At 43.5% G+C, this 25,024-nt stretch overlaps 1 protein-coding gene across 1 annotated transcript; it reads left to right on the top strand.

Moving 5' to 3' along the window:
• Positions 1 to 580: 580 nt before the first annotated feature.
• scml4 (Scm polycomb group protein like 4) lies at positions 581 to 21,233 on the top strand (the record flags this gene model as incomplete). The annotated part of the gene is made up of 8 exons (XM_080832325.1): positions 581 to 785; positions 12,769 to 12,989; positions 13,419 to 13,542; positions 17,591 to 17,791; positions 18,364 to 18,591; positions 19,586 to 19,795; positions 20,422 to 20,567; positions 21,108 to 21,233. 8 exons carry the CDS (start codon positions 581 to 583, stop codon positions 21,231 to 21,233), a joined length of 1,461 nt encoding a protein of 486 aa, XP_080688451.1.
• Positions 21,234 to 25,024: the final 3,791 nt, after the last annotated feature.

Below are 25,024 nucleotides of genomic sequence, written 5' to 3'. Positions count from 1 at the left end.
TTCTTCTTCCTCTTCTCCTTCTTCCTGTTCTTCTTCTTCTTAAAAGTCATCTGCACCCCACTCTTGCTTGATTGGCAGTTCATCTGTTGCAGTGACAGTTGCTGTAGCGCAGTCAGCTCATTTGCATTGGACAGTCTCATTTGCGTCTCATTCGGAGACTCAGGTAATCTCATCCCTATCACGTCTTGAGACTCAGTTATACCTCCATTAGCTCTGACAGGAATAAATGATTTGGGGCTATTATGCGGAGCTGTGATGGACCCATATTATACAGATGGACCAGGTGAATGGTAGACAGGAAGCATCTGGGTCCTAAAGAGAGAAGTATCTGAGGATCTGGCTTATCCAACCAAATGTATTGACGCTCGCTAAGGCATTCAGTGTGATGTGATTAATTCATTTTATACAGTGTGTTCTGCAGAGTTAATTCAATACATGATTTTGATGTGTTTTTATAGTATACTGGAAAGTATGTGTGTGTGTCTTGGGTATGCTTGATAGTAAGATGTGCATAATGAGTGTGTACCCTGTGTATGTTTTGCAGTGTGATGTGTGTTCTGCTGTGCTCTGTGGAGTGGGAATGAGACGCAGAGGGAGGAATCTAGAAGATTCTACGGACTCCTGGATACCGAACATTTTGGGTGTGCAGAGCGTCAGACTCCGCCTTCGACTGAATCACCATGACGACAAGGGGAGGGGCTGCTGGCAATTGGTGGACATGAATAAAGAGGCGGAGTCTAGTGGGAGAAGACTAAGAAGTCAGACTCCACCCCTGTGTTCAGAGAGTGAGTTCCAGTCTCTATAATCTCCATATGTAGAAATATCTTTCATCTCTATAGCTATAGATACTATATCTTAGTCTGTGTGTATATAGAGCTCTATCCACTCTCTCTCTCTCTCTCTCTTTCTCTCTCTTTCTTTCTCTCTCTCTCTCTCTCTCTTTCTTTCTCTCTCTCTCCCTCTGTCGAGTCAGAAATGGCCTTTCCTCACCAAAGTTACCAGCTGTTATCAGTAGCATTTAACATCCAGTCATCACAAACTCCTGTGCACAATAAAACGAGAACAAAAAGAGAAAAAAAGCGTGCAGTCAAGTTTAAAGTTTTTGCAAGTGACAAATGACAGAGACAGACTTTTGGGGAAGGAGGGAGATACTTTGGAGGAAGCTAGCGACTAGGTCAACCGGTCGGTAGGTTGAAAGTGGTATGCAGCCCGTTGGGTTGGATGTAAGTGAAGAGTTACAGAAAGTGTGTCAAACATATGGGCCTGTTTTTTAGCGTGTTTCTCTTTCTGATGTATTGAGAGTAGAAGGACAGACACAAACACACACACACACACACACACACACACACACACACACACACACACAGACACACACAGACACACAGACACACACACACCAGTGATAAGCGGGCACGTGTCTAAATGACCCACGACCGCCAGGCGTTTTCAACTAACTCGACCGCAACTCGACCGAAAATATGAATTATTAGAATGTTGTACCCGCCCCGCTTACCGATCCGCTTATTATTATTATTATTACAAAAATAAAAAAACAGTTATTTATGCTGTTGTTTAGCTAGCGGTATTTGGTTATGCAAAACCCAGTAGGCCTACAGATATCGCATTAAACGTGTACAATGACGTTAAATGCTCAGCTGTTTGGCGTGGGGAACCAGCATTATTAGTTTGGCCTATGCCTATTGTTTTCATCCCGCAGCTTTCATGCAAAAGTTAATAAGGATTTCCGTCAAAGTGGATGCTCCGTTGAAACCCTCCCAAACACAAAGGCAGGAATAACATATTTCCAAAAAAGTTATTCACGTCAAACAGGTAGGCCTAACCTAGGCTATACTAAATGGCTTACCGGTGCCGCATTTGTGACGGGCCATGTTGGTCGTGCCGACTTTGTGGCTGTCGAACTTGTACAGTGTATCGCACGAAGTGCACATAACGTAGCCGGCACTAATGTCATCTTTATCAATCACCTCTGCAAATGTTTCCCACGATTCTCGTGTTTTTTGAGTTTCCACTCTCCTTTCTTTAACTTCTCCCTAACCGACTCCATCTCCCTTACTGCCAGTTGTCATGCAGTCAATGATGTCTAATTTGTCTTTTATAAAATGTATGTTTACAATATAATTAAATACAAACGTTTCGTCAGGAGTTTTTTATTTATTTATTTATTTTCACCGGCTCGACCGAATGCGACCCGAATATAATTACAAATATTTTTTTGATGACTCGTCGGGTGACCGCTCATTTTGGATCAGCCCGCGCATCACTGACTCACACACATACACACACACACACACACACACACTCACACACACACACACACACACACACACACTCACACACAGACACACACACACACATACACACACACACACACACACACATTTACACTTATTCCTAAGGATGGCACTTCAGAAAGAGAGGACGTGTTTAGACATGAAGACAATCCCTCTGTTGTACAGTGGCTGTGTTTGCTGAGCCAACACCTCAAACTTACCCGGGTGTGGCCATGTAAGGAACATTCTAATCGATGCAATATTCTGCACAAACAATAGCAAATTATTTACACCAGAGCTTAGCTGTAGCCATGGCAACAGACGAAGGAAATCTGATACTGCAGTGAAACCATGTGACTGATGGAGGCAAAAAACTAACTACTGAACCAATACTATATATTTATTTATGGATATATATATATATATATATATATATATATATATATATATATACACATATGGAGGGTGTGTGTGCATGTGTGTATGCGTGCGTGTGTGGGTGTACTGGTTCATGTAATTTACCCTTGAGTGACCTATAGTTTTTCACAGATAAATTAATTTCAGTGTGTGTGTGTGTCTAAATGTGTCTTCCTTGAGGTGTTTGTGGTAACTCGTGTGTAATAAGGTCTTATCTGTAGAATTTAAATGAAAGCGATAAGATCTCTGCTAACTGTAAATCTGCAGTCATTTGTATGCTGGTGTGTGAGTGTGTAATGACTATGCGACTGCCTAATGCTTATGCTAAACATTGATTACTAGATTTGACAATACAAAGGGACAGTTAATGTGCCATGGATACATATATATATATATATATATGGAGAACATATATATTTTGTCTCTCAGCTGAACTAAATTGTTGTAATACTTTAAAGATTGATAATTCAGTAGAAATGAAACTGTTCCATTAACAAATATGTTCAATTTACAGTCATCAGTTTCAACTTTAAAATGTTTTGCATACACACACAGACACTCAGGCACACACCACACACCACACACCACACACCACACACCACACACACACAAACACACATGAGCATGCAGCTTGCTACCCTTTATTCCATACATCGTATTCTGCACAATATTCACAATAGAATCTGACATGAATTTCTCTTTCTCTTTCCTTCTCTCCCTCTCTCTCTCTCACACACACACACACACACACACACACCCTGGCTGCCTCTTGTCATCTGATTGGCTGCCAGATAATTGGAGCGTGCTGATTGAGATAGAGCTGCAGATTAATCAACTGGTTTTAATGAAGTGATGATTTATGTCCCTCTTAGGACCCCGTAGGGCCGCAGAAGGGAGAGAAGAGGAGGGCCGAGGGAGGGTGTAATTTTAGGACTAGAGAGATGATGAGGAGGATGAAGGGATGACAGGGATAGAAAGAGGGATGGAGGGAAAACTGGGCAGAGTCCCCTGGTGCTGATTACGATCAGTTTGTGCAATACATAGAAGTAATCTCCTACCTGAATACCTAAAGTTTGTGTCCTAAAGAGTGCTTTTATGTGTATGTGTGTGTGCGCGTGTGTGTGTGTGTGTGAAAGAGAGACAGAGAGAGAGAAATAATGTGTGTGTCAGAGAGAGAGTGTGTGTGTGGGTGTGTATATGTATGTGTTTGTGAGAGAGAAAGATTGTGTGTGTGTGTGGGTCCACCCTTCTCTGTGCCTCAGACTGTAATTCTATTTGAACTATCCCGAGTGACAAGCCTGGTTTTCTTTTTTCGGCTCCACTATCACATTGGTGGGGAGTGTTGTCATGGCAACACTGTGTTTAATCAATTCCCCTGATTACTTTAAAGTGTTTTTGTGTATGTGTCTGTGTCTGTGTGTGTGTGTGTGTGTGTATGTGCACATTTGTGTGTGTGTGTGTGTCTGGTCACTTTCTGTGTGTGTATGTGTGTGTGTGTGTGTGTGTGTGTGTGTGTGTGTGTGTGTGTGTGTGTGTGTGTGTGTGTGTGTGTGTGTGTGTGCCTTTGCTTGTGTGCCTCTGTGTGTGTTTACCTACACTGTACTATAATGGATTCCACCTTCATCGTCAACGACATGGCACGGTACACCTTTCCAGAACTTTCTCTCTCAAGGCCGCTCAACCAATCAGAATCACAGCATAATTCTAAATGCTGTCACCTCAGCACACCAACTTAACTAACAAATATGTAATTTGCAGATGCAGCATGATGGAGAAAATGACTTTGAGGTGGACGAGATCAAGAGGTGGTATATTTGAACACGTCTGGCAGCTTTAGGTTTTTAGTTTTTCTAGTGAAATAGCTTATCGTTCTCCCCACTGCTGTGTGATTTGCACTGGCAGCTGTTTGATTTGTATCTGGCTGTTTGCTAGATGCTGTTTGCTGTTTGTTTGTTTTTTCCCTTAAACTAAAGAGTATTAGTTATACAATTATGAAGTCAGTTAAATTTGATGTGCTGACTGAGAGAGTGATTTTAGGCTTACGGTATTAAACAAACAAACTGATGAACTAGCTTTGAAAATAAGTAAAAAGATTAGCTTTGCAAATAAGTAAGAAGTAAAAAATGATTAAATGCCTTTATAAGCACAATAGCATATATAAGAACACTAGCCTATATAAATACAATAGCCTGCTGTATAAGCGCAGTAGCCTACATAAGAACACTAGCCTATATCAATACAATAGCCTGATGTATAAGCACAGTTGCCTACGGTATATAAGCACAATAGCCTACATAAGCACAATAGCCTGCTATATAAGTAGAATAGCCAAAGCCATTTAAAAACAGTAAAACCATGGTACATATTCCCACAAACATGGAAAACTAAAACCCCATCTATGGGAGAGACACTAGCGAAAGAGAGTTGCATTCCTTTCCACACAGTGGCTAGCCTGGCTTGGTTGTCGCTGTGATTATGGTCAGGAAACTATGTTTGCAAGATGGATTGCTTGGCCACTTTGAGTGGCCTCCAATCAGTGACTAGTGGGGTGCCTGAGTGATATGAAGTGAAGTGTTGTTTGAAATACAGTTACAACAATGGTGGCAGTGCTAGAGCTAGACAAGGCGATACAAACAGTTGTCAAGGGTAAAAACATCAAGGGTAAAAACATTGTTAACTTATTGCCAGTGGAGCTGGGAAAAAGCTAATATGTCAGCTTGCACTGTTAGTTGTGAAATAGCCAATTGATTAAAGGCTGGTCTAATAGTTTCCGGTCCAAAAATTAGCCAGAAGTCTATTCCCCGTAAGATGCAACGACTGGAAACAATCCCCATTGGGGTGTAGCCACACCCTGTGTATTCACAAAGTAATTTGTGTCTGGTTGTACCAAGCCACATAATGGCTGCCTAGGGGTCAGAGCTGGATGCCGGATACATGCCGAGCAGAACTGGGCCACATCAGCACCAGATCTGGGTCACATGCAGGCAAGGCCGACTCCAGACTCCTTTTCTATCTGGGTTAAGACATAGAGGATTAAGTTGGAGCAAGAGCAGCAAACGTGCAACCACTTCCATGTTCACTGTTTGTAAGGGTGGGGCTTGGGGCGGAGGAATCACTTTGAGACCTAAGATCGTCAGTTGTCAACAAGTTGATTTCATCGCTCTATCTTTATTCTAAAATCTTTTTTCGGACTCCAGATCTAGGTCATATCAATCCCAGACTCTCCTTCTAGTCTGCGTTAAGATGCCTTCTTTAGGGTTCCTCTTCTGCCTGGCTCCTATCATACACTGGTAATTAACGGAGTATTTATAAAGAGTTGAAGACACGGGAGTGTGGGACTAATATGATCCGTATAAAGAACTGGGTTGGTCTGGGCTCCTGTCGGTACCGAGGAGTGTGTGTTGTTTGGTTTTTATTTCCTGTGTGTTTCAACAGATTTGCACTGTGCATGTCTGTGACTGTTCTTTTTGTTTTCTTTTTTGTTAATGTTTCTATATGCTTGTGCCTGTTCAAGTATGTATGTGTGTATGTGACTGTGAGTATGTGTTTGTCTCTTTGTGTGTGTCTGTTTATATGTGTGTGTGTGAGTATGTTTTTGTCTACATATGTGTGTCCGTATATGACAGTGTGTGTGTGTGTGTGTGTCTGTCTGTCTGTGTTGGTTGAGTTACCATGCCTCACAGCTGCTCCCATCGTGGTGGCAAATTCCCCTACAGCCCCTCCCTCTGTATACTTTGGATGCTTCCCAAGTGTGTGTGTGTGTGTGTGTGTGTGTGTGTGTGAGAGAGTGAGCGTTTGTGGAGAGAGTGTTATGACTCATCGCTTATACCCCTCCTTCATAGTGCTTTCTTTCTCTGAATGGAAAAGGTAACTCCCCGTTGGTGTGTGTGTGTATGTGCACAAGCCTGGTATCAACTAGATTCTGCATTTCAGAAGGTATTAAAATGCCTTGCAGTCTTCAAAGGGTGTGGAACAAAGGAGGGCAGAAAATGTGTGCGAGTGTGCATGTGTGTGTGTTTGTGTGTGTATGTATGTGTGTGTCTGTGTGTGTGTGTGTGTGTGTCTGTGTGTGTGTCTATGAGAGGGACCAAGAGTTTATTCATTCTCTGTGTTGTGTTCATAAACATTTGCACTTGTGTGTGTGTGTCTGTGTTTCTGTTTATGTGATGGTGTCTTACCGCTGTAGTAGGCCTACTGTATGTGTTGTGCAACATGCAACTCCACACACCTACACATTTCTGCATACATTCTGTGTAAATAGAAGCTCTAAAGAGATCTCATACATCTTAAACCCCCGTCTCAGTGACCTCTGGCTCATGGCCTCTGGCTCTGGGCCCAGATCTGGGCTGGTCCAGAGGGCTTGAGAGCCAGACAGCTGCCCTGCTGAGTGGGTGTCTGATAGGGCCAGTGGGTCAAAGCAGTGATCCTCACAGGGATTCTCCATCCCACAGACGTCTGATCATGCATGCATGCTAGCACTCAATATCGAATAAACTATACAGTCACAACAACTATATTGATGCAGACTAAAAATATACATTTTAAATGAAATTCATGTTTATTAAAATATTATAATAATATTCAATAGAATATACATTTTCTATAAACAAAAGTATATATTTTTCATCTGTTGATAACTTAGAATGAAGGTACTGCCTTTGCTTTGTATTGCAGATAGAAATGTAATACTAATGTCGGACTCAAAAAGTCAGTGGGACAGAGGTTTTCTGAGATTATCCTATGGGTCACATTTAGTTTGTAGGGCATGAATGGTTGACGTTATTTTTCAATGATGGAGATGGCAGGTGCTAGAAAGAGATATTTTGATACAAAAGCCAGCAATAATGCAGGCAATCTAACCAGTCCTGAACTTTCATGCCAGACACCATTACAATAGCCACAATGCTCAGCTAGCTTTGTTAGATTAACCTCTGCCACACACTGTAATAACACACAGGGCAGCAGGCATTATTACTCACCCAGATGCATACATGGAAAGATGATAGTGAAATTAATCTTGTCAGAACAAATACTGTATGTGAGGCAGTGAAACATCTCACTGTCAGCCACATCTACTGACCAAAAAGGCCACACACCATAACCCGGAATAATAAGAAACCCCACTCAAATGCATAGAATGATTACTATCACTATTAGTACTGAACATAAGGGAAACCTGTGTTGACATGACGGAATCTGCCTCAAACTGTGAATGACATTTAAAAAATGACCAGTCAAGGTGTGCTAACGGTTACTAGCTAATTGGTTGCTTTCTCTGCTTTGACTTCAACCAAACATGACTGAAAACATGACATTTCTTTAACCAAACCTTCCTTTGCAATGCAAATATATTAGGATATAAATATATGTCTCAATTTCTATTTGTCTCAAGCACTAATGCTATGCTTTTTGATCTGATGTGCTGGAGTTATTACATTATAACAGATACTGATTTGAACTGTTCTTAGTCAGGACGTATAAACATGACATGTTTGTGGGTGCAATGTCTCATATTCATTTGTATCATAGAGGGGTGCTTAGCATAGCACTTCTGCTAACAGGAAGAAATCCTGCATGACTCCAGCATGGCAGCAATCCACTGCAACTGGAAAAGATTCAGTCCAGAGTTAACTGCTATCTGGGTTGAATTCTACTGAACTGTTCTTCCTGGCTTATCTACCATCTTGCTCAGTATGCAGACCCACCAATGTCCCACACATGTCACTCTATTACTCAACATGGAATGAATTCAAAGGGATGTAGAGTTCTGCACAACTTTAGTTAAATATCCACCTCCAATCTAACAGCTATGATATTACAATAGGTTCTAAGGAAGAACTCCGCTTTTCTGATCAGGTTTCAGCTCTTAATCCAGCGGGGCAAACTGAGACTGTGAAGGGCCGTGCCTACCATCTGGAACACCCCTCATGATGGCGGTGTGCATTTCCCCCCTCTAGTGCAAGTTTGCAATCTCTACCTCATTCCACTACTTTCAGTCCGGAAGCGCTTTAACTTTCTGTTGCGTGAAATTCATCTTGCTATTCCACTTGAAGCACATCTGTGAGGGCTTACATGTTTTCAGTAATATTTAGTAAATAGTAGTGTCACAGATGCTGACTGAGCAGGAACTCTCACTGGGCTGTGTCCTGCTGGCACTGTATTCGTCTCGGAATATCAGTGTTTTCAGGTAATATTGTGCAACCAGAGATATCTGACTATGCCAGCCGTACTGTGTGTGTGTGTGTGTGTGTGTGTGTGTATGCGTGTGTGTGTGTGACTCTGTGTGTGTGACTGTTTATCAATAGTACTGTTATTTAATTATTCCATCATTAATTGCAAATATAAACACATCATGCTATATTCGTATTTTGAATGTGTCTGGCTAATTTTGGCATAGTGAATTTATTCATGTCCAAAATCTAAGCTGTTGACTGAGACATTACTTTAGTCATTTCATTGCCAAATGGCTGTGGGACAGTGAATATTTCAAAATAACGTTTATAAAAAGATTTCAGTACTATGAGAGGGTAGCAGCAGAGGGATGTTAGGGAGGCTTGTTGTCATGACAACGGAAGGGTGAGAAGGGGAGGGGTGGTAGTTCTTGGGAGCGCGCCCCACCTGCGGGCACGCGCTGGAAAGCTTCGGGGCTGCCGGGTTTTTCGGAAGCGCGGAGACGAGGCCGGTCGACGAACGGTATAGGCACGGGAGTATTTTCTGGCGGATTGACAGCGAGCAGAAAGGAAAACTTCGAGCGAAAGCTTTACAAAACACAACCCCTTCTCCGACGCCGTTTGAATGGTAGGCTTGTGTGAGTGGATTTGGTCATGGTTATCACGCCAGCGGTTCTGTTTCGCTTTCTCTTCTGCAGCAGCAGCGAGATTTTAGCAAAAGGGGAAGAAGCGCGTCACGCAAGGCAACAACTCTGCATATTTACATGGACACACACATTCGTACACGCACACATACACTAGCGTAGTGCCTACACACAAACACAGAGAGAACTTAAAGGGGCCCTAATATTTTTTGCCGACAAGGCTTCGTAGTTGGTCGGCAGCTGTTAGCCATGGAGTAGCGATCCTGCCGTCAGAGATAAGCCGTATCCGCGAAAATACAGAGATGGTTTACAAACAGTTCAGGTTAGGAAAGTCTTCAAAAAACAAACGTTGTTAGGATTTTCGAAACGACAGTGTAGTTTGCAACAGCAGAAGAGTAAGACCTGAGTGTGAATGTGAACTGTCAAAATCGAGCAACAGCCGGGTTAAGATCAGAGAGGGAAACGGGTGTAGCATCGGTCTTTGTGTTGGTCTCATACGAAAATCCTTCACCGTAAGCCGAGTCCGGGGGTGAACCCGTCGGCCCTTGGCTTGTGGTCTTTAAGGCCAACTGTCTGGGATTCCCGTGATGTTAGATAGATGGATGGATGAGAGTTGGCACGGCAGCCGGAGGGGGAGGGGGAGCACAGACAGCGAGAGTGAGGGAGAAGAGAGAGTTGGGGGAGGGTGCTGGGCGGAGAGGGACGGGTGCAGAGCGGAGCTGCGGGGAAGATGCTGCATGTGGCTGTGCTGTTTTGAGTAGAGCACTGCGATAGGTCTCTCGCTTTCTCTCTCTCTCTCTCTCTCTCTCTCTCTCTCTTTCTCACTTACTCACACACACTCTTTCTCTCTTGATTCAATTCAGTAAGTTTTATTGGCATGACAAATATGCATCTCCCCTCTTTCTCCCTTCCTCCCTCTCTCTCTCTCGCTCTCTCTTTCTCTCTCTCTCTCTGCCTCTATGCTGTTTTCACCCATCAGGTTTTTCTAACTCTGTCTATGTTTTATGCAATGCTGTGTGGCTCTTTTGTGAGAGTGATAGTAGGTTTTTTTATGCTGGTGTGGTGGACTCACTGTACACACAACACACACACACACACACACACACACACACACACACACACACACACACACACACACACACACACACACACACACACACACACACACACACACACACACACAGGGGTGTGGAACAATGTCAGCCTAGTTTAAAAAATAAATGGACACATGACATCTGCTGTATACTGTGTGTGTGTGTGAGTGATTGGATGTTTGTAAATGCTTGTGGCAGGATGTGCTTGCTGTCTGTATACACTACAGTATGAAATGGTCGACTAAACTCAGTTCTGTAGTGTGTGTATGTCCTGTATGTCTTGGAATATATTACACTTTCATGCTCAGACAGTAGTATCAAATGTTACACCCTCTAGCTCTCTCTCTGTTTCTCTCCCTCTCTCTTTCTCTCTCCCCCCTCTCTCTCAGTGTGTGTGTGTGTGTGTGTGTATGTTTGAGTCTTTATTTCACAACAGGGGTAATTATACACTATCCACACCCACTGTGTTCAAATATAAACCTGCTACCCACTCTATACACTGCACCCTAGGAATCCGTAATAGCATAAGCTGATACAGTAAAAGCGATGGCTTTTCCACTAGTGTAGAAGGCAGGATATTTCACTAAAAATACCTGTGATAGATAAAGTTGTTTGGCGAAGACATATATTCCACATTAATCAATGATTTAATACCATACCTGGCCCCTGCTCTCCTAGAAGAAAGGAGTTTTACCTGTTCTTAATAATGCTAATTCTTTTATTCTCGTAAGAGATATTGTTACCTACTGGCTGGATTTGGTATCTCTAATCACCAGATGCCCAGATATTAAGGGAGATCTAGCCTAGTGCTTAGTGGGGTCACTAATGGTGGAATTTTTGATCGAGGAATTTGAAGAGAGCAAAGATATTGTAAGTAGTTGTAGTAGTGTAACTGTCAGGCAGAGTCAAGAGCTCGATAACGTGGGTGTATAAGGTTTGGTATAGTCTCGCATGGCATGATGTAACTTTGGCACTGGTGTCATGAGAATTTGCGATCTGGTGCCAACTCACTGACATTGAGGATTAGAAGCAAGTTAAAACGATGAACGCCAATGTGGCTACGCCTCCGGGGGGGTTTCTGCTGAGACCCACCCATGACTTCGACATTTCACCGCGCTTTTAGCCAAGTCCTCCTTCGTCCTCCATCTTCTGGGAGTGCCTGGGTTGGATATGATCATTCCCACACATGTAGTTCACATTTGACCAAGTTTGCCTCCAGACAATTATGCCAAAGCAACAGCATGCAGAACATCTTTCAAATTATTTGTTTGGTATATGGTCATGAGAAGGACAGATAAACACACTTGTCATTCCCAATAGCCACCCAGCCTATTTACTATGTAGCCCCCCCACCCCCCACACACACACACACACACCATGACATCGGCAACTGTAAAGAGCACGACTCCATAGCACGACTCAGAGGTAGAAATTGACACTCAAGTGATCACTTTTGCCCAACCTGCAAATGACCCCTGTACACATCACATGACCTGTGAGGTCAGGGAGGAAATGCTGCTGAGGGCTTAATCGATGGTCGATGTCTATGTAATGTGGCTGGACATCTAACAATTACACTCAACTAGGCAAGGCTGTCCACATGATGTATGGATCTGCTATTGATGTGGGCAGAGTGTGGTCTGTCCGGAAAAACTACCACTAGCTGTCAAACACAGTTAGTAATATTTGGGGAGGAAATTAATCCGTTTGCCTCTTCAGAATGAGTTGTGGATGTTTAGGTGACCAAAAAGAAGGGAATGTTTGAGATCAGTAAGCTTCAGCAGTGAAAAATCATTGATCATCAATTGTTAACTTCCTTGCCCACTAATGACCTTATGTAAACTTTCTCTCTCAATCTCTCCCTCCCTCTTTGTGGCACCTTCTCTATCATCTCTCTCCTCCTCTCCTTTTCACTTTCTCACTCCCTCTGTCTTTTGCTGCTTTTCTCCCATCTCACCCAACTTCTATCTTCCTCTTCCTATCTCCCACCTCCCTCTCTTTCTCTCCCTCTCTCTCTCCCTTACCCCCATTCTCCCTCTCCCTCCCATTCTCTCCCTCTCCCCTCTCTCTCTCTCTCCTTATCTCTCTCCTTCCCATCCTCTCTCACTCCTCTTCATCTCTCTCTCTCTCTCTCTCACTCTCCCTCCTTCAGCTCCGATGAGTATTCCAGCAGTGTCAGCACAGTCAGGGGGTGGAGAGATGCAGTCACCGGGGGTGATAAGCCCCTCCTTCCTCCCGCCCCCTGGTACAAAGGTTCCGGGACGGAAAAGAGGCCGTCCACCAATCAGGAAGCTGGAGTTCCAGAGCCGCTACCCAGAGCCCCTCCCTCCCATTAAAGTGCCCAAGAAGAGGGGTAGAAAACCTGGCTTCAAGGTGTGTGTGTGTGTGTGTGTGTGTGTGTGTGTGTGTGTGTGTGTGTGTGTGTGTGTGTGTGTGTGTGTTAGAGAGAGAGAGAGGTTGTGAACAAATGAAAAAGTACTGTTTGTGGGTTTTTTTTGTATGCCTATAGATGCCATGTGTGAGCATGTGATAGAACTCCGCTGTGTGTGTTTGTGTGTGTGTGTGGTAGACTGATTTGAACATAGTTACTGATTTGGCGATCTTATCATTAGTCTAGCTGGCCAGACTTTCAAGACAGACAGCACAAGGCAACATTCAGAAGAAAGAAAATAAATGAACTCTTTGTGTTCTTGCCTGTTTGTCTGTGTGTGTGTGTTTTTGTCTTTGTGTGTGTGTGTGTGTTTCTGTATTTGTGTGTGTGTATGTTTCTGTGTGTGTGTGTGTTTTTCCCTCTCCCCCCAGCTGAAGTCTCGTATGGTGATGACACCCATCTCTCCGCCCAGCAGCACACCAGAGCCTGACATGAGCTCCATCCCCCAGGATGCTGCTACCATACCACACTCAGCTACTCCACAGATACTCACAGGTAACACACACACACTCACACACACATACACCCTATACCACACTCAGCTACTCCACAGATACTCACAGGTAACACACACACACTCACACACACATACACCCTATACCACACTCAGCTACTCCACAGATACTCACAGGTAACACACACACACTCACACACACATACACCCTATACCACACTCAGCTACTCCACAGATACTCACAGGTAACACACACACACTCACACACACATACACCCTATACCACACTCAGCTACTCCACAGATACTCACAGGTAACACACTCACACACACACACATACACCCTATACCACACTCAGCTACTCCACAGATACTCACAGGTAACACACACACACTCACACACACACACACACACACACACACACACACACACACACACACACACACACACACACACACACACACACACTCACACACACATACACACTATACCACACTCAGCTACTCCACAGATACTCACAGGTAACACACACACACTGGCACACACATACACCCTATACCACACTCAGCTACTCCACAGATACTCACAGGTAACACACACACACTCACACACACATACACCCTATACCACACTCAGCTACTCCACAGATACTCACAGGTAACACACACACACACGCACGCACGCACACACACACACACACACACACACGCACACTCAAATACACACCAAACCACACTCAGCTATTCCAAAGAAACTCACATGTAACACACACACACACACAGACACTCACATACACACCATACCACGCTCAGTTTAACAACATATCTACAATGTGTCTGTGTGTGTTTGTGTGTGTGCCTAGTGTGTGCGTGTTTGTGTCTGTGTGTGTGTGTGTGTGTAAGATGTTTTTAAAGACAGACTGCCATCTTGCCTAAGGCTGGAATGAACCTATTTTAATAAAATAGTTTTCAGAAAAATGTGTGTCTGTGTGTGTGTGTGCCTGCACGTGGGTGCATGCCCTGGATTGACTCTTTTAAGTGAAACCTATTTTGAACGAGAACAGGAGTGTTTTTGTTTTTGGTGTTTGTGTTTGCCTTGAGTGTGTATGGTGTGTTATTTGGGAGTCATCCACTCGAACCACTATGTTTTGGCAGACGTGTGGTACAGTATATGCATGTGCCAAGCGTTTGTGTTTGACGTGTGTATGCGTTTTTCAGGCATTGGTGTGTGTGTTAGGAGATCCCCGGCATCTGTCAAACAAAAGCCAACACATTAGCCAGACGTAGGGGGAAGGGATTAGAGTAAGAGTGTGTGTGACTGTAAGTGTGTGTGTGTGTGTGTGTGTTTGGTGTGTGTGTGTGTGTGTGTGTGTGTGTGTGTGTGTGTGTGTGTGTGTGTGTGTGTGTGTGTGTGTGTGTGTGTGTGTGTGTGTGTGTGTGTGTGTGTGTGTGTGTGGGTGGGTGCGTGCGTGCGTGCGTGCGTGCGTGCGTGCGTGCGTGCGTGCGTGCGTGCGTGCGTGCGTGCGTGCGTGCGTGCGTGCGTGCGTGCGTGCGTGCGTGCGTGCGTGCGTGCGTGCGTGCGTGCGTGCGTGCGTGCGTGCGTGCGTGCGTGTGTGTGAGAAAGAGAAAGAAACTGAGACAGGAGTAAGATGGTAAGGTTGTGTAGGTTCCTTCACACTTTCATGTTCTCATATGTGTTCTTTATGTGAGTGTTTTAGTTTTTTTGTTCTTTAGTTCTTTGTCTGTTCTTGTCAGGCATTGGAATTTAATCAGTAATTCTATTTTAATTCAGCTCTCCATTTCATTATTTTACAGAGGAAATCCATCCCAGCCAGCTCCCTCTTGCTCTCTTATTTTCTCCTTTTGTCCTTGTGCTCTCTATCTCTCTCTCTCTATCTGCTCTCTCACTCCTCTCTCACTCTCTTTCTTTCTCTTTCTCTCTCTCTCTCTCTCTCTCTCTCTCTCTCTCTCTATCTATCTCTCACATTGGCATGAATCTGTGATTGGATTCTTATCCCTGAAATGAAAAATGCATCAATCACTTTCCTTCACTCTCTTGTTCTATTCCTTTTGTCATGTTTCTATCTCTTCTCTTTTTTCTTACAACACCCCCCTCTCCCTTCCTCATTCCCTCCCTCTCCCTCCCTTTCTCTCTCTCATTCCTTCTCTCTTCCTCTCTCTCGCTCCTCCCCTCCCCTCTTGTTACAAATTAGTTCTCAAATATTTGCAGCTTGTCAGTCTAAATATTGGAGCCATGGGTATGAATGGTCAGTAGCCAGATGGGGTATCGGATGGATGGATGGATCCATATTTGTGGCTGAACGGATGGTGGAATCTCTTCAACACACACGCTCCACCCCTCTCTCTCTTTCCTCTCTACCCCCCTTTCCCTGTCTTTCATCACTTTTTCAATTTCAATTTTTAATTTCAATGACTTTTTGGGTTGTCAAAGCATGTACAGACATATATAATATATATATATATATACATACACACACACATGGATAGATACATTAATCAATCACAATAACTATACTACTGTTAATAATAACAGTAATAATAATATATACATATAAAAATAACACACTCCTCCTTTCTCACTCATTCTCACTCTCTCTGTCTTCCTCCTTCCTCCTTGTCATACACCTCTCTCCTTCTGCCCTTGAAGCAAAATGGGAGAGATCGAAAGTGTCTAGCTTTCCCGAAACTCTATTTACACACTCCTTGTCTGGCGTTTAGGCTCCTTCTCTTTTCTTTTCTTATCTCTCTCCCTCTCCCTCTCTCTCTCTCTGTCTCTCTCTCTCTCACTTGCTCTTTCATCAAAGACCGATCACACACCATCGATTCCCTGTCACCATCTGACAGGTCTGTGGTGTGTGTGTGTGTGTGTGTGTGTGTGTGTGTGTGTGTGTGTGTGTGTGTGTGTGTGTGTGTGTGTGTATGTGTGTGTGTGTGTGTGTGTGTGTGTGTGTGAAGCATATTGTTATGTACGTCTGGCATGTAAGTGGTCACTGCGGATGATAAGATACCGCTGAATTGTCCCACGCTTGTTGGTGGGAGTTCTTGTTCTGCAGTTTATCACAGGAGGCCTTGGACGTCAGCATAGCCTTCGACACACGGTCATGTGATTAGCTGGAGTGGTCATGACCTTTCCTCCAATAGGGAAGTTCAAGCTGGGGTCAAGGCAGCAGGCGATGCCTGGGTGTTTGTTTGTTGACATGTGTTTAAGAGTTCCTCTGTGGCTTTAGTTGGGTCCACATGCGGATATTTGTTTGACTCAAATATTTGTTTCCCCTCAGATTTCAGGTCTTAGTTTTTGTTCCAGGGTTACAATGTCTTCAATGGTCTTCTTTCTTTTTTCGTTCTTCTACTTCATCTCCTCCCTGCACTCTTTGCTTTCTCCTCTCCTCTCTGTGTGTTGATTTTTCTCCTCTCTTCTCTGACACCCTCTGACACCCTCCCCCCTCTTCTCTATTTCCCTTTTTCCAAACTCTCCCTCTCTCTCTGGATTGTTGCTATTACTGCTTTTAACATGTTATATGTGTGCTTTCATACAGCAGTTCTTCTACCAACTAATTGACTTTGATAAAACCAGATTAAGTCAAAACCAGATTTCTTCAGTCTATTTCGAATTTGAATATTCATGGTCTGCTCCAAAATAAACAGTTCCACCCGGAGTGTTCGGCGTCAAATGTTGCCAAGCAACACATATTGTCACCCTACAGCCAGTTTAAGTCTAGTGTCTTTACATGACATGTTACTTGGTACATTCCCCCTACTTCATTTGCTCCCTTGCCTTACTAAAGTAACATTCAAAATCCGCTGCCTTCCATTCTGCTCTCGCTTTAAATGAATGGAATGTTGACGTTGTGCAATTCAACTGTTAAAGTCTATCAAACATGGAGCGACTACTAGGGGTGAAGTCTATCAAACACGGAGTGATTCCTAGCGGTGAAGAGTCTGAGTGGGGTCGTGCCAGAATATCCCCATCATGGAATCCCATAATCAGAACATAACTGTTGTTTATTTGTACACAGCCCACTGTATTAATGTTGAATACATCTCTCTCTTTCTGTCTGTCTCTCTGTAGTGTGTATCTATGTGAATAAGCACGTGAACACCGGACCCAATCTGGATCGGCAGAAGGTTCTGAAGCTGCCGGACCACCTAGGCCCGGCACGACCCTCGGTGGTGCTACAGCAGGCGGTCCAGGGCTGCATAGACAGCGCCTACCTGCAGAAGACCGTGTTTACCCTGCTCACACAGGGGTACGGAGGAGAGAAGATCTCAGGTAAATACACACACACACACACACACACACACACATGTACACTGCCTACCAGTAAAAGAATGTATTTACCCTGCGCACACAGGGGTACGGAAGAGAGAAGAACTCAGATATATATACACACACACACACACACACCTATACACACCTTTACACACATACCCATTCACTTATATGTAATGCATATGCATTAGTAGCCTTTTGCAAAGTTCCTTATTTTCAAACAAACACCAACAGTTGCTCACTAACCCAGATATAAACGTGCTTGTTGTTGCTCACTAACCCAGATACAAACGTGTGTGTGTTTGTGTGTGTGTGTGTGTGTGTGTGTGTGTGTGTGTGTGTGTGTGTGTGTGTGTGTGTGTGTGTGTGTGTGTCTGTTAATGTGTGTGCTTGTGCTTATGTGTGTTTGTGCTTGTGTGTGTGTGTGTTTATGTGCATGTGTGTGTGTGCGTGTGTGTGTGTGTGTGTGTGTGTGTTTGTGTGTTTGTGTGTGTGTGTTTATGTGCATGTGTGTGCGTGTGTGTGTGTGTGTGTGTGTTTGTGTGTTTGTGTGTGTGTGTGTGCTGCCACAGCCACCTTTGACGGTAAGCAGCACCTGTTGAGTCTGCCGGTGGTGAACAGCGTCGGCTACGTGCTGCGCTTCCTAAAGAAGCTCTGTCGCAGTCTCCTCTGTGAGAACCTCTTCAGCGACCAGCCCATCGCCCCCTCCTCCTCTGGCTCTTCGTCGTCCTCCTCCACCTCCTCCTCCTCGTCCCTCTCCTTTCACGCAGAGAAGCTGGGTGACGGACAGCCCAAGGCCAGTATGTGGAGAAAATGCATATTTTGAAGTTTTATAGTGTTCAGTTGTACTACCAGTGTGAGAGGAATGATGTCTGTGTAAGTGTGTGTGTGTGTGTGTGTGTCTCTGTTTGTAAGTATTTTTGTGTGTGTTTGTGTTTTCTTGGCTTGCCTGAAGTGCATTATATGATGCAATCCCATTCCTTTGTTCCCCTGACTACTGTTTCTGTGGTAATGGAGCCCACACCTAGAGCTAATGCGCTTCCCTCCCGAGTGTTAACCTCATACCCCGGATGTGTGTGAATAAGTGTGTGTGTGTGTGTTTGGGAGCATGTGTGTGCGTGTGCATGCAGGCGGGTGTGTTTGTGTGTATGCTTGTCTTGTTTCTTGGTATTTTTCATCTTCACCAATCCCGGCAGCACACAAAATGACTAACCATTGGGGTTGCCATAGAAATAAATATAGAAATATTTCCAATATTTCCATTTTGTGTGGGTTTTGTGTCTGATGCCTGATTGCTTTAGTTTATTTGCCCCTTGAGCCTCTTCATAAGTGTCATGTCTTATTAGATCGGGGGGGGGGGGGGGGGGGCAGTATGATACACATGGAGCCCAGACATCCCATGGGTAATCTCTTCAACAATAAGGAAATCCCAGAGGCAATACATAAGCCATCAATCAAGAAGGGAATATAAATCTTTTCTGAAACAAATTGTTAAAAATAGCAGTTGATTAACCCAATCATAAACTAATATGGTTATTTAGTGGGTGGTACTATACAGACCCAAAAAGAGCGCATACGTCCGCCAAGGGCAAATACCGTATCTGGCAGTGTTAGTGGAAGCAAAACTGAATTTGGGCCTACACCATCTAAGTCAGATCCACTCCAAAATGCAATGTTTTTTTTTTTTTCTTCATTTATACCAGTCTGTTTACATTCATGTGCTCAGAAACCCTGCCTTTTTTCATCACTTCCTGTTCATGACCACTCTACCTTGTTTTTGTTTTTCTCCCGAAGCTGACTCTCCCATGCGCGAGGATTACCACGGCGACGGCATCGACTCCAGCAAGAGGTACTCGGTTGACCCCAGCGACTCCGCCTTCGGGGCGATGACGTCGCCGTACCCCCCCAAACCAGCCTACGGCTTCCGCTCTGGGCCCGCCTACTCGGGGGGCGTCTGTCGACAGGCGTCCAGCCCCAGCAGTTTCCAGGAGGGAAACAGAAGTGGTAAGCCCAGCAGGGGGAGCCTCCCGACCGTGAAGGGGTCTTCATGCCCACAGGGACGTGAGTGGGAGTCCAGCTCGCCGTCATTTCCAAACCCCATCCCACTCCCAATATCCCTCTCCCAATCTTCCCCTTACACTCATTTCCTGTCTCTTTCCACAGTCCTGTTCGATTAAAGGCCAAAAGTCCAAAAAGTAACACATAAATAAATAAATAAATCAGTGGTGAGCTCAGCAAACAGGAAGTAGGAAGTGACTTGTGCTGGGCAGTATGAGCAGTTAAAGGCTGCAATTACACTGTTTTTATACCGCCTTCACACTGCATTCACACTGCATTCACACTGCATTTACACTGCATTTATACCGCATTTATACCGCATTCACACTGCATTAACACTGCATTTATACCGCATTTATAGTGCATTTACACCGCATTCACACTGCATTAACACTGCAGGTCTTGATGCACAGTTACATTTTTTGTCTATATCCAATTTTTTGCATCTTCTTTTAAAAGTGACACATATCTGATACATTTTGAATCAACCCGCATGTGCACAGTTGTACATAGCACTTTACACAGTTATATATATATATCATTGTAGTAACAGTTTGTTGGCCCCCTCCCAGCCTACAGCCCGGTGCCGGAGCCGTCTGAGTCCAGGCCCCGGCCCAGTAAGGACCCCTCTAGCTGGACGGTGGAGGAGGTGGTGTGGTTCATCAAGGACGCAGACCCCCACTCCCTGGGCCCGCATGCGGAGGTGTTCAGAAAGCATGTGAGTACAGCACGCGCACACACACACACACACACACACACACACACACACACACACACACACACACACACACACACACACACACACACACACGTTTGCCCACAAACACTCATGCTTATAGACACACATACTCTCACTCACACACAGCCATACATAATCATGTGCCAACAAACACGCTTATAGACACACACACTCTCAAACACACAATCACATACACATTCACACTCACATACATATGCTCACAGACTGCTGTAGGCACACTCATATGTACATGTACATGTAAATACACACACACACACACACACACACACACACACACACACACACACACACACACACACACACATACACATTTTATGTTCCTCAGCTGTTCTTGTGTACTATACATGAATATGAATAATAATTTTAAAATACAATATTAATTCTGTTTGTATTTACACGTTTTTGTGTATTTGGAATTTGTGTGAGAGTGTTTGTGTGCACTTATTTCTGTCTATGTATGTGTGTGTGTGTGTGTGTGTGTTTGTGTGTGTTTCATAGGAGATTGACGGTGATGCACTGCTGCTACTTAAGAGTGATATGATCATGAAGTACCTTGGCCTGAAGCTAGGCCCAGCCCTCAAGCTCTGTTACCACATTGACAAGCTGAAGCAGAGCAAGTTCTGACCATTTACACACACGCACACGCCCACGCACACAAACACACACACACACACACACACACAGACACACACACACACACACACACACACACACACACACATACACACACACACACACACCCACACATACACACAAACAAAAACACACTCACTCATAGACTGTAACTGTCACATAGATAAACAGTTTTTATGTAAATTGACTCTGCCAGGACTTTTGCATATCCAGTAGTTATATTTTGTATTGTTGTGTTTCTTTGGTCCTTTTTTTATTTTTTGTAATTCGTTATACTTTGACTTGAATAGTGTGATTTTTTGTGTCAGTATAGTCAAGACCCCTTATAGGCAGCTTTATTAGTGTAGCAATATGTGTGTGTGTGTGTGTGTGTGTGTGTGTGTGTGTGTGTGTGTGTGTGTGTGTGTGTGTGTGTGTGTGTGTGTGTGTGTGTGTGTGTGTGTGTGTGTGTGTGTGAGAGCGCGAGAGAGATAAAGAGAGAAAGAGAGAGAGAGAGAGACTTAATACCGTGCAGTGCGATTTTATTTTCCTCTGATGCTGTACTGCCAACCTGTGGCCACCTTTAGATACTACAGTCAGACCCTGCACCATTTGTCCAAAAACCACACTGCCCCCTGTGTGTAAAGATACAAACACACTCTCAGACACACACACACACAAGCAGACATATTCAGAGCTTCGTCCTCTTTATAGTTGTACTCTGCATATATATGTGTAAGGTTACGGCCAGTCAAAGTACCATTAATTAGCTGTATATTTTGTTTATGGCACGTATGGGTTCTTGGTTGTGACATGAGGCTTATCGTATCAAGACATTTTTCAAGATAAAAATGTTGTTCCGTTCAGAAATGCTACCAAATATGTGTACATTCATCTGTGTGTGTGTGTGTGTGTGTGACTGATTTATCCAGTTGTCTGTTAGTCTAGTTTAATTAATTGAGCACATCCAGTTTGTATGATGGCCAGGATTTGGCAGTTATTTGTCTGTATTAATTTGTTTGGTTATTTCAATGTTTCCTTAACCAAAAGTTTAAAAAAAATTACACACACACACACACACACACACACACACACACACACACACACACACACACACACACACACACACACACACACACACACACACACACCCTTCATCTAGCTGGGCAGCCTTCAGGACAATCATCTCACCAGCCTTTCTCTTCTTTGTTGCCATGGAGAGGAGAATAAAAATCCCCTTTTATGAAACTTGTGTGGATACCTGAAGGAATGGCTTGTATGCCACACATCTGGCAAAGTGTTTCTGGATCTGTTATGTTTTTGATCCGGTCATAGGGCAGCACAAAAGGACAGATTTGACAACAACTGAGATCACTAGCAGAGAAAACAAACAAACATTACCTGTATAAACACAAACACTCTTGTAAATATTTTTTAGAAGCATAGTGATGGATGAATAATATGGTTTGTTCCTCCTTTTCTGTGTCTGAAGCCTCCTCCGCCTTGTTCAGTGGCTTTGTTAGTGCTTTCTCTCTCAGCTTGTTAAGTTCACCCTGTTAACAGCATCAGTGTGTGGTTCTGCCCTGCTCCCTTGTCTAATCTGCTAAAAAACACACACTCACACAAACACAGTCACAGTCTCTTACATGCTGTTCCCCAAGTTTTGTGTTTCTATGCCAGTTAGAACCTTTTTATACAAGTTCTAAAGTTCCGATTCCACAGTCTTACAAGGGTTTTTATGTGCTGTTGTTGCTGAAGTATTTTGCTAAAAATCCCCTTGATCTTGGAATAGATTGATCAAGTCGTGATCTTTGAGTTCAGTTCCTCCTCTACCTTAAATGTTTTCATTCACAGTAACTGTTAGAAAAGACCCCTACTTTGTCTTATTGTGCCCAGAGTTTTGGCACATCTATTTAGTGATTCTGGCTAATTAACAACGATAGCGTTGGAAATAACACCTAGGTCCAGTAGTGTAATGGTCCCTGGAGAAGTGGGTATACTCTTCATTTTGCAATTTTTTTTTAAGCAGCCCATACAGCACAGGATAAACGCCCTGTTTTGTGAAGTGGGTATACGCAATGCTGACTGAAAAATAAGTGGGTATACTCTGTATACCTGCGTATACCCTGGACTTCACCACTGCCTAGGTCAATCAACACATCAGTCAAATCTATCAGTGGCCACACACACTCACTCACGCATTTAATCCCGGTCAGGCTGTACCTAAGATGTTCTCATAGTTGTGTTGTTTCTGACTCTTTTCCCACATAGGACTACAAATCTTTTGGTGGAGGTGATCTGATGTTCATTTGACGAGTTATTTGACAGTTAAAAACTTTTCAATTTCAAAGGCATCATACACCTGATATCTCTGAGAGCTAAGTTGCTGAAGGTGTAACTGTAACGATTTCATTGCTGTATGTGCGCTTCTGTGTTTGTTTGCACTTCTATGTTCTGTTTTGTTTTTGTAACATTACGGATATTTGTACATAAAATATATGAATACTGCTTTTATATATAAAGAGAAAAACGTGTAATCGCCACATCTTTTCTGGGAATCATGACTTTGTTCGCCAAACTACAACACACACCATTCATGTTGGTGCTAAAATCTGTGTGTTTGAAAGAATATGGACATCCTTGATCTTTTTTTATATATACTGTATGCATACATAAATATATATGATTGTGTGTGTGTGTTATTTTTTTTATTTGTAAAGTTTTATTTGGCGTCAGTATTGTGAAATGTGTTTTTTGAGGGTTAGATGCGGACGCGCGTCGGTTTGTGAAGTACGTGTAGAGTATTATGCGAAGGTCACAATAAAGCGTTAATGATTCACTTCCTTTGCTGCGGTCCTGTGTTCCTGGAAATGTGTGTGTGGTATAACTCCAAGTCGCAAACAAGTCCAATTTCTTGTACGAGCAGGCCTCACACAGTGGCCAAACCTCTCAATGTCACATGCATGTCTCTTAATGGGGAATCAAACCGCTGCCCTCTACGTTAAGCAGAAATCACGGTTTATTAAGGCAAGGCATGGCACAGGCCATCTAGAGTTGGGGTTGTGGGTGAAAAGGCATGGTGTGTTGGTTAAACATTGAAGGAGAGGAAATAGTGCCATCTAGTGTTGAGATTGGGGACATACGGTTATGGGATCTTTGATGCCACCTTTTCTGTCCCAGTAGAATTCCACTTAAATGTATTGTATTTCCAAACACATCAATTCCTAAGCTTCTGCAACACTGAAGTCTGAGTACATTAGAGGAGGGAGAAACTGACCTAGGATCACTGAAGCTTGATTATAGTTCCCTGATTGTACGTCGTTTTCAATGGAAGCGTCTGCCAAATTAATAAATGTAAAGTTAATCTGTGAATCCGTTCAGTATGATGATGTTAAATTACTGACACAACGGCCATGCAAGGCAAACATTGTATGGCATCATGTGCCTGAGCGGGAAATCTAGAGGATGAAACAACACAGCTAAATTTCTAAGGGTTTTGTTAGCAAGTTAACGTCTGATTTTATTCTGTTCATGCCCATTACTAAAGTCACTAAACCCCAGAATCAGAATCAGAATCAGAAATCAGAATCAGAATCAGAATCAGAAACAGATTTATTGTCAAGTAGGTATGCGCCTACCTGAAATTTGCTCTGGTGCATAGGTGCATACAGTAAACATAAAAAACGTAAAAACACAAACATACACACACAATAAGTAAAACAAAAATGCAGTGCAGGTGTGCAATGTGCAATGTAAAGGAGTGAAATGTGAGTTAACACAACTCAGACTTCGGGTGTGGGGGA

This window comes from Sprattus sprattus, assembly GCF_963457725.1.
Source record: "Sprattus sprattus genome assembly, chromosome: 2".
Lineage (NCBI taxonomy): Eukaryota > Metazoa > Chordata > Actinopteri > Clupeiformes > Clupeidae > Sprattus > Sprattus sprattus.
The sequence above is the reverse complement of the archived record's forward strand: the minus strand, read 5'-3'. Positions and strand labels throughout refer to the sequence as shown.